At 49.5% G+C, this 10,754-nt stretch overlaps 1 protein-coding gene across 1 annotated transcript; it reads right to left on the reverse strand.

Moving 5' to 3' along the window:
* Positions 1 to 239: 239 nt before the first annotated feature.
* Positions 240 to 1,709, reverse strand: OXT (oxytocin/neurophysin I prepropeptide). The gene is made up of 3 exons (XM_017945525.3): positions 989 to 1,709; positions 480 to 681; positions 240 to 395 (listed from the first exon to the last, which is right to left on the reverse strand). Exons 1-3 carry the CDS (start codon positions 1,106 to 1,108, stop codon positions 340 to 342), a joined length of 378 nt encoding a protein of 125 aa, XP_017801014.1. The 5' UTR covers positions 1,109 to 1,709; the 3' UTR covers positions 240 to 339.
* Between the last annotated feature and the right edge of the window lie 9,045 nt (positions 1,710 to 10,754).

Consider the following 10,754-nt stretch of genomic DNA (forward strand, 5'->3'; position numbering starts at 1 on the left):
AGCTGGGGCTGTTCCCACGTCCTCAGAGCCTTTGTGCCCCTCCCTCTTCCAGCCCCTCCAGGATGGTGGCAGCCAGAACAACACCCGCTCTGTCCCCTCGGGCAGCCGGGACACGTCTTCCTTGGCCAGCTCTGAATTTCTGCTCTGAGTGCAACAAGCCACAGGTCCAACGGGCGCGATCTTACAGTCACGCAATGCCCCCTCCCCGTCCCATTTCTGGCACTTAGACACGAGTCGAGTTGGAGGAGAAAAATCTGCTTTATTTTATTTTCACCATTTCTGGGGTGGCTATGCAGGAAGCGAGTGGCGCGCTTCGAAGGTGTTCGGAGCCATCAGGTTTCAGTGCTGGGAGAAGGTAGCTTCCATATCGCAGGCAGGGTCGGCGTGGCAGCCGTCTGGAGGGAGAGGTGGGGTCAGGAGACCCCCGGCCGCGTCCCCGCCCGCCTCCCCCTGGCCCCAGCGCGCCTCGCCCTGCTCACCCGGGCTACAGCAGAGGCCAAAGACGGCGCAGCGGCCGCCGCTTCCGCACGCCTTCTGGCCCGACTGGCAGGGCGACGGCAGGTAGTTCTCCTCCTGGCAGCGCAGCGCCTCGGCCGTGCCCACGAAGCAGCCCAGCTCTTCCGCGCAGCAGATATTGGGCCCAAAGCAACGGCCTTTGCCCCCGGGGCCGCAGGGGAGGCACTGCGGGGACGGGCGGGGTGAGTGGGAGAAGCAGGAGCCAGGGTGGTGGTGGGGACTCGGAGGACCCTGCGAGGTCGGGCGGGGTGCGCGGGGCGAGGATGCTGGGGTCCGGGGCTCGGAGTTCGGGCGGGACAGCGTGGCTGCAGGCGCGCTGGGTCGCCCTCTGGGCCTCGACCGCGGTCAAGGGCGGAGCGTCAACATCCACTCAGCTCCTGGGGTTCTCAGGCGAGGCCGGAGCGGGGCGCGCCCCTGTGGCAGCGGGTCCCTCCCGCCTCGGAGCGCCGCGGGACCAGGGCTGGGGACTTACCTTGCGCACGTCGAGGTCCGGCGCGGCCCTCTTGCCTCCCAGGGGGCAGTTCTGGATGTAGCAGGCGGAGGTCAGCGCCAGAAGGCCGAGGAGACAGCAGGCGAGGCTGGGGCCGGCCATGGTGCGGGTGCGCTGGGTCCAGGGTCGGTGACTGGTGGCGGGCTCTCCGGCCTGGCCTTTTTATGCTTGGGCATTGCGTCGGTGGAGCTCTGTTTAAGAGGTTGGTAGTATGACTGGTCACAGAGGGCCGCCGTGGGTCAGGCTGAGTGTGTACGGGCTTGCCTCTTCATTAGCAGGGCCTGGGCCCGGGTCAAGGTCACCGCGTTGGCTAATGGTCTGGGCACAGAAGGTGAGGTGCCTTGCGGAAGGGAGCAGGCCAGGGTGGCCTGGGCCACTAGGGTGGGACAGGGAGAATTTGAGGTGGGGTGTAGCCCAGCCGAGGACTTTATCCAGCCTCCCAGTACCTCGAGGAGGGGGGCTGGGGCAGGGAAAGTGGACACTGGGAGCCCTCCAGGTTGGAGGAGGCTCCGGCAGGGTCTACCCACCCTCTTGGCCCACCACGTATGTGGATCCTTGTCCCTTCTTTTAGGAACATTTCCTCTTCCTAAACCCAAATTTCTGGAAAACGTCTTCACCCTCACCACACAGCAACACCCACTTCCCTGCACCCGGAACTTAGATAGGAAGCGATCACATCTGTCTCTAATCTGTAACAGATACTCCACCTTTCCTTTCACTATAAATTAGGCAACAAATCACAGCGGAATTAGCAATACCTGTAGCTTTGTCACAAATCGAAATAACAGATAACTTCCTATCACAGCTGTCACAAATGCATCTATATACTGTTTAGATTTGAAGATTATATCTTCAAAATTATCACAGTTATTGGACCACCAGATCTTGCTATCTAATGGTTAATAAAGAAGCACATTTTGACACCACCAAAATGTGTTTTGACTGGGCGCCATAACTAATGCCTGTAATCCCAATACTTTGGGAGTCTGAGGTGGGCAGATTGCTTGAGCCCAGAAGTTCAAGACCAGCCTAGGCAACATAGTGAGAACCCCCAGCTCTACAAAAAATACAAAAATTAGCTGGGCGTGATGGTGCGCTCCTGTAGTCGCAGCTACTTGGGAGGCTGAGGCAGGAGTACCACCTAAACCTGGGAATTCAAGACTGCAGTGAGTATGATGGTACCACTGCACTCTAGCCAGAGTGACAGAGCGTGAGCAAGACCCTGTCTTAAAAAAAAAAAAAAAAAAAGTTTTAACATTTTGATATCTGAATATAAATATATATATATATATATATGTATTTTTTCTTGAGATGGAGTCTCTCTCTGTTGCCCAGGCTGGAGTGCAATGGCGGGCGCCATCTTGGCTCACTGCAACCTCCGCCTCCTGGTTTCAAGTGATTCTCCTGCCTCAGCCTCCCAAGTAGCTGGGATTACAGACCTACACCACCACGCCTGTCTAATTTGTGTATCTTTAGTAGAGAAAGGGGTTTCACCATGTTGACCAGGCTGGTCTCGAACTCCTGACCTTAGGTGATCTGCCCGCCTTGGCCTCCCAAAGTGCTAGGATTACAGGCGTGAGCTGCTGCACTTGGCCCTATAATTGTTCTTTTTTGTAATTACATTTCTTTCGTTTTCTACATCAAAATTTTTTTGGCCGGGCGTGGTAGTTGACCAACCTGGCCAACATGGTGAAACCCCATCTCTACTAAAAATACAAAAATACAAAATACAAAAATACAAAAATTAGCCAGGCGTGAGGCAGGCACCTGTAATCCCAGCTATTCAGGTGGCTGAGGCAGGAGAATCACTTGAACCCAGGAGGCGGAGGTTGCAGTGACCCAAGATCATGCCACTGCACTCCAGCTTAGGCGACAGAGTGAGACTCCATCTCAAAAACAAATTTTTTTTTTTGTATTTTTAATATATCTCAAAAGGAAAATAATTAAAAGAAAAGATGGATTACCCCAGTGGGAGAGGTATTGCTAGATATCATGAATAAGGAAGGAAAGGCGCTGCTCAACTCTCCCTTTGTGAAAGCACCTGCCACCCAGCTGCTGGGAGTGCTGTCTGCAGGTGGCCCTCAGGGGTAGCTCCTCTAGGGCCTGCTTCAGCTGCAGAGAGCCGCCTGGCCCAGGGTCACACCCTTCCCAGGTGGCCCACATGCAATGACTGTTCCATTTTGGCCCAAATGCAGGATAACTCTGAAGGAGCATTTTGGCTCCAGAGCTCCCTATGGGGTCAGCTGAGGTCTGCATAGCAGTTCTCCCTCTGCCCACTCCTATTTTTGTCCCCTCCCTCCCAAAGGTGTGGGTCCCCAGGGCCTTCTGTAATAAAAACCCTCTTTGTGAAACCACCTCTGTCTGTTCCCTAGGGAACGCAGCCTGAGGCAGAATGGAAGAAATGAGAGCACTGTGAGAGACCAGCCTCAGTGGTGGGCCGGTCCCGACCCCTGGGAGAGGAGAATGGGACAGTTCCAGACTCTCCTGCCCTCTTGTTGAGGAAGGTGAAGGACTGATAAGGCCAAGCGGGTCACAGAGCCTATCTGACCCTAGTCACTGGCATGAGTCACTGGCATGAGCTGTCTGGCACCCAGGAGCCGGTCAGGCTGACCTGCATTACAAATCAGCAGCCAGTCCTCTGTCACCCAGATTAACTTATTGGCATTCCAGGCCTAGAAGGCCAAGGGCCTGACCCAGCCATGGCCCAGAGAGGCCTCCCACCTGCTCTGTGGGCACGATGACCTCACTTAAGCTAACACATGTGCATAAATTACCATAGTTTTATGTCCGCCAGATGGGCCACATCCCTTCACCTGTTCAACAACTCCTCTTCTGAAGATGCTCTGGGCCCCATTACAAATGCCTGGAAACAGCAGCAACAAAACACAAAAACCTCTGCCCTCATGGGGCTTATATTCTAGTGGAGGAAGAGAGATGTTAAACAACAAACACATTTCAGTTAGTTAGGAACAAATATAAACAATAAACAGACTTCAGTAACAACACACATATTGCAGTAGATTAGTAAGTGCTACAGAGATAAAAGGGAGACCTGTTGCAATTTCACCGAGGGTAGTCAGTGTAGACTTCTTTGTGAAGAAGAGAAAATAAGTCGTGCAGATGTCTGAGGGGACATTAGCTTTCTATTGCTGCATAACAAATTACCACAGGCCAGGCACAGTGGCTTATGCCTGTAATCCCAGCACTTTGGGAGGCTGAAGCGGGAGGATCACTTAAGCCCAGGAATTAGAGACCAGCCTGGGCAACATAGGGAGACCCAGACTCTATACAATGGTTTTTTTTTTTTTTTTTTGAGACGGAGTCTCACTGTGTGGCCCAGGCTGGAGTGCAGTGGCCCGATCTCGGCTCACTGCAAACTCCACCTCCCGGGTTCACGCCGTTCTCCCGCCTCAGCCTCTGAGTAGCTGGGACTACAGGCGCCCGCCACCACGCCCGGCTAGTTTTTTGTATTTTTAGTAGAGACAGGGTTTCACCGTGTTAGCCAGGATGGTCTTGATCTCCTGACCTCGTGATCCACCCACCTCGGCCTCCCAAAGTGCTGTGATTACAGGCTTGAGCCACCGCGCCCGGCCTTATACAATGTTTTTAAAAAATTATCTGGGTTTGTTGGCATGGACCTGCAGTCCCAGCTACTTGGGAGGCTGAGACAGGGAGATCACTTGAGCCCAGGAGTTCAAGGCTACAGTGAACTAGGATGGCGCCACGGCACTCCAGCCTGGGTGACGGAGTGTGAGTCTGTCTCAAAACAAAAACAAAAACAAAAAAGCTACCACAAATTTGGCAGCTTAAAACAACATTTGCTTATTACATTGGGCCAGGCATGGCTTAGCTGGGTCTTCTGCTCTGGGGCTGCGGTCAGGGTGTCAGCCAGGCTGCATTCCTTTCCGGAGCCCAGGTAATTGTTAGCAGAATTCATTTCCTTGCAGCTGTCAAACTCGTGGTGACCTGCTTCTTCAAGGTCAGGAACAGAGACAGTCTCTGCTGCTTCAAGTCTAAGCATACAGGGAGTCCTTTTCTAAGGGGCACCTGACCTGATTAGGTCAGACCCACCTGGATCAAATTGATTAGGTGTCTTCATTACATCTGCAAAATCCCCTCACCTTTGCCATATAACGTAGTATAGTCATGGTTGTCACTTTTGTCATATTTTTCTAATGTTTAGAAGAAAGTTGACTGGGCACAGTGGCTCACGCCTGTTTTTGCTTTTGTTTTGAGACTGAATCACGCTCCGTTGCCCAGGCTGGAGTGCGGTTGGCTGGGCACGGTGGCTCCCAGCACTTTGGGAGGCCAAGGCGGACCTCAAGGCCATCACTTGAGGTCAGGAGTTCGAGACCAACGTGGTCAAAAGGGTGAAACCCTGTATCTACTAAAAAAAAAAAAATACAGCCAGGCGCGGTGGTGGAAGCCTGTAGTCCCATCTACTCGGGAGGTGGAGGAACCCAGGAGGTGGAGGTTGCAGTGAGCCAAGATCACGCCACTGCACTTCAGCCTGGGTGACAGAGTGAGACTCTGTCCGTCTCAAAAAAAAAAAAAAAAAGTTATGAGTTCTACCCACATGAAGCTGGAAAAGATTACGCAAGGGTAATCATTGTATAATCCACAGAAAGATACCGGGGGGCAGGGGGGGAGAATTTCAGGGATCTACTTTAGCATTCTGCCTACAATGGAGGGGTGGAAACAGCAAGTGCCAAGATCCTGAGGCAGGAATGCGCCTGGCATGTTTAAAGAGCAAGGAGGCCAGTAGGGCTGGTGCAGAGTGACTGAACTCCTGAGATCAGAAAGGTAACATGTGACTGCACCTCATAGGCTTTTTCTCCAAATGAAATGGGGGAATAAGAGGGAGTTCTGAGCCAGCTCACGATAACTTTGGATATAGTGCTGTGAAAAGACTCGGGGAGCCGGGCATGGTGGCTCAAGCCTGTTATCCCCACACTTTGGGAGGCCAAGGTGGGCGGATCACGAGGTCAGGAGATCAAGACCATCCTGGCTAACATGGTGAAACTCCGTCTCTACTAAAAATACAAAAAATTAGCCGGGCATGGTGGTGCGCACCTGTAGTCCCAGCTACTCGGGAGGCTGAGGCAGGAGAATCGCTTGAACCTGGGAGGCGGAGGTTGCGGTGAGCCAAGATCGTGCCACTGCCCTACAGTCTGGGCGACAGAGCAAGACACCTTCTAAAAAAAAAAAAAAAAACGGTGGGGAAACTAGGGAGGAGGCTATGCAACAATCCTCGTGAGTAATGTGAGTGCGATGTGCGCGTCGAGAAGTGACCTGATTCTTGGTGCATTTTAAAGGAGGTACCAACTGCGGTTTGCTAATGGATTGGATGTGAGTGGGAAAGAAAAAGAGGAGTCGAAGATGACTTCAATATTTCTTGGCCGGGCTGAGTGCGGTGGCTCATGCCTGTATTCCCAGCTACTCGGGAGGCTGAGACAGGAGAATCACTTGAACCCGGGAGGTGGAGGTTGCAGTGAACTGAGATAGCACCATTGCACTCCAGCCGGGGTGACACAGTGACTCTGTCTCAAAAAAAAAAAAAAGATTTCTGGGCTGGGCGCGGTCGCTCATGCCCGTAATCCCAGCACTTTGGGAGGCCAAGGTTGGGGGATCACCTGAGGTCAGGAGTTTGAGACCAGCCTGGCCAACATGGCAAAACCTTGTCTCCACTAAAAAATACAAAAATTAGCCAGGCGTGATGGCAAGTGTCTGTAGTCCCAGCTACTAAGGAGGCTGAGGCAGGAGAATCACTTGAACCAGGGAGGCAGAGGTTGCAGTGAGCTGAGATAGTGCCACTGCACTCCAGCCTGGGCAACAGAGTGAGACTCTGTCTCGAAAACAAAAACAAAAACAGAAACAAAACAAGATTTCTGGCTTGAGCAATGGGGAGGATGAAGGTGCCATCAGGTAGCATGGGAACCTGAGGGTGGCACTGATTTGAGTTGGGAAGAGCAGGGGCTCAGCGTGGACCTGTCATGTTTGGGATGTCCACTACACATCCAAGAAGAACCTGAGCAGGCATTTGGATGTATGTCTGGAGTTCAGGAGAGAGGTCTAGGCTGAAGCAATGGTCAGTACCAATATTTATTTATTTATTTATTGAGACAGAGTTTTGCTCTTGTCGCCCAGGCTGGAGTGCAATGGCACAATCTCAGCTCACTGCAGCTGCCGCCTCCCGGGTTCAAGCGATTCTCCTGCCTCAGCCTCCTGAGTAGCTGGGGTTACAAGGTCTGCGTCACCACGCCCAGCTAATTTTGTATTTATTGTAGAGACAGGGTTTCTCCATGTTGATCAGGCTGGTCTCAAACTCCCGATCTCAGGTGGTCTGCCTGCCTTGGCCTCCCAAAGTGCTGGGATTATAGGCGTGAGCCACCGCACCCGGCCAGTACCAATATTTAAAGGCCCCACCAGAGTGGCATCACCCTGGGAGAGGACAGATGGAGAAGAGGACTAAGGATCCCACTCTAAGCAAGGTAGGAGGAAACAAACAAGGGTCTGAGGACGGGGTTTCACAGAGGAGGAAGTGTGCCAGATGCCAAAGGATGTGTAAAGGAGGGACTGAAACTTGAACTTCTTTATTTAAAAAAATCCAGTGCAGTGCAATTTACAGATCATAATTTGTACCCACTGTAAGTGTATTGTTTGGTGATTTTTGATAAATTCAAACAGTTGTCCAGCCACTCCCACAATCCAGTTTTAGAATACTCTATCCCCATGTAAAGTTCCCCCATGCCCATTTGCCTCACTGCTGGCTCCCAGCCCAGCCCCAGGAAACCACTGCTGGAGATTTGCCTTTTCTAGAAATGTCACCTAAATGGAACAATACAGTACTTGATCATTTATGTCTGGCGCTCTGAGGTTCATCCCAGTTATTTTGTGTATCAGTAGTGAAACTACCAATGTAAAATTATAACTGAGACAGTGAAAGAGATCTGACCTAGCCAATTCCATCTTGCTTCTAACCTCCAAGCTGTCCTTGTTCATTCCTGGGCGCAGGCCGAACTTACTTTGGGACGAACTTAGTATATAGTTTATAGTTTAAAACAAAGGCAATAACAGCCCTTTCCCAAACCAAACCTCCTTCTTGCCTGGGGACTAGACTGCCTTGGTAGAGCTAACGTATTAGCCACAGTTAGAAATTATGGTTTAGGGGTCATGCAGCTGGAGGCTACAAGATTCTGACCCTCTCCAAATTGCTCCTGGGGATAGCATCACTATTGAAAAACCTAAGATCAGTGCTTCGAGAGGTTCTGCAGACCCTGCACTCTATGGATCAGCCGGCACCACCCAGATCAATAAACTGGCTCATCTGATATTGTGGCCCCCACCCAGGAACTGACTCAATGCAAGAGGACAACTTCTTCTCCACCCCAGCCAATAAACACTCCTGACTCAATGGCTGTCCCACCACCCAGCACGTTATTCTTAAAAACTCTGATTCCTGAATGCTCAGGGAGACTGATTTGAGTAACAATGAAACTTCTGTCTCCTGCCCAGCTGGTTCTGTGTGAATTACTCTTTCTCTATTGCAATTCTCCTGTCCTGATAAATTGGCTGTTTAGGAAGTGGGTAAAGTGAACCTGTTGGGCAGTTACAGTAGTTCATTCCTGTTTATTGTTTTTCTTCTTTTTTCTTTTCACTTTGTTGCCTAGGCTGGAGTGCAATGGTGCAATCTCAGCTCACTGCAACCTTGACCACCCAGGCTCAAGTGATCCTCCCCTTTCAGCCTCCAGAGTAGCTGGGACTACATGTGCGCACCACCACACCCGGCTAATTTTTGTATTTTTTGTAGAGGGTCTCACTTTGTCGTCCAGGCTGTAGTGCAGTGGCAGGATCTCAGCTCACTGCAACCTCTGCCTCCCGGGTTCAAGTGATTCTCGTGCCTCAGCCCCCAAAGTAGCTGTGATTACAGGTATGAGCCACCAAGCATGGCTAATTTTTGCATATTTTGTAGAGATGGGGTTTCATTGTGTTGCCCAGGCTGGTCTTGAACTCCTGAGCTCAAGCAATCCACTTGCCTTGGCCTCCCAAAGTGCTAGGATTACAGGTGTGAGCCACTATGCCTGGCCTCATTGTCATTTAGATTTGCATTTTTCTGATGATTAGTAATGTTGAGCATTTTTTTTCATATACCTGTTGGCCATTTGTATGTCTTTTTTTTTTTTCTTATTTCATTTTACTTTTTAGAGACAGTCTCATTCTGTTGCCCAGGCTGGAGTACAGTGGTGCGATCATAGCTCACTATAGCCTCCAACTCCTAGGCTCAAGCATGCATGTCTTCTTTTGAGATATCTATTCAGATCCTTTGCCCCCCCTTTTTTTTTTTTTTTTGAGACAGAGTCTCGCTCTGTCACCCAGGCTGGAGTACAATGGCGTGATCTTGGCTCACTGCAACCTCTGCCTCCCAGGTTCAAGCAATTCTCCTGCCTCAGCCTCCCGAGTAGCTGGGATTACAAGCACACACCACCATGCCCAGCTAATTTTTTGTGTTTTTAGTAGAGACGGGGTTTCACCCTATTGGCCAGGCTGGTCTCAAACTTCTGACCTTATGATCTGCCCACCTCGGCCTCTCAAAGTGCTGGGATTACAGGCGTGAGCCACCTCACCCAGCCCTTTGCCCACTTTTTATTGGGATTGTTTATTTTTTTGCTGCTGAGTTGTTTGAATTCCTTGTATATTCTGAATATTAGCCCCTTGTCAGATGAATGGTTTGTAAAGAGTTTCTCCCATTCTACAGGTTGTTTCTGTTGATTGCTTCCTTTGCTGTGTGGAAGCTTTTAGTTTACTGTATTCCCATTTGTCTATTTTTGTTGTTGTTGTTGACTGTGCTTTTGAAGTCTTAGCCATAAAATCTTTACCTGGACCAATGTCCTGAAGTGTTTTCCCCATGTTTTCTTCTAGTAGATTTATAGTTTCAGGTCTTATGTTTGTCTTTAAGCCATTTTGAGTTGAGTTTTATACATTATGAGAGATAGGGGTCTAGTTTTATTCTTCTACCTATGGATATCCTGTTTTCCCAGCATCATTTATTGAAGAGGATGTTCTTTCCCCAATGTTTGTTCATGATGCCTTTTGTCAAAAATCAGTTGACTGTAAACACATGGATTTATTTCTAGATTATCCAGTCTATTATTTTGGTCTGTGTCTATTTTTATACCAATAACCTGCTGTTTTGATTACTATACCTTTGTAGTAAATTTTGAAGTCAGGTGGTGTGATGCCTCTAAGTTTTGTTCTTTTTGCTCATTATTGCTTTGGCTATTAAGTATCTTTTGTGGTTCCATACAAATTTTAGGATTGTGTTTTCTATTTCTGTGAAGAATGTCATTGGTATTTTGATAAAGATTGCACTGAATCTGTGGATTGCTTTGAGTACCGTCATTTTAACAATATTAAGTCTTCCAATCCATGAGCATGGGATGCCTTTCCGTTTGTTTGTATCCTTTTCAATTTTTTTTTTAATCAGTGTGTTATAGTTTTCATTGTAAAGGCCTTTCACTTAACTATTAGTAATTAAGTTTTGGGGGAGTAAAAAGTTATATGTGAATTTTCTAGTGTGCAGGGTTTTGGCATCCATAACCTCCACATTCTTCAAGGATCAACCGTATTTTGTTGAGGATTTTTGCATCTATGTTTAGCAGGTATATTGGCCTGTAGTTTTCTTTTGTTGTGTGTGTCCTAGTCTGGTTTTGGTATTTGGGTAATGCTGGCCTCATAGAATGAGTTAGAA

This window comes from Papio anubis, chromosome 16 (genome assembly GCF_008728515.1).
Source record: "Papio anubis isolate 15944 chromosome 16, Panubis1.0, whole genome shotgun sequence".
NCBI lineage: Eukaryota > Metazoa > Chordata > Mammalia > Primates > Cercopithecidae > Papio > Papio anubis.

Excerpts from the sequence above, each read along its gene's own strand:
- OXT (XM_017945525.3), bottom strand. The coding sequence starts at position 1,108 with ATGGCCGGCCCCAGCCTCGCCTGCTGTCTCCTCGGCCTTCTGGCGCTG. Across the intron at positions 682-988 it reads CGGACCTCGACGTGCGCAAG|TGCCTCCCCTGCGGCCCCGG; the intron begins GTAAGTCCCCAG and ends CCGTCCCCGCAG. Across the intron at positions 396-479 it reads TGGCCTCTGCTGTAGCCCGG|ACGGCTGCCACGCCGACCCT; the intron begins GTGAGCAGGGCG and ends CTCTCCCTCCAG.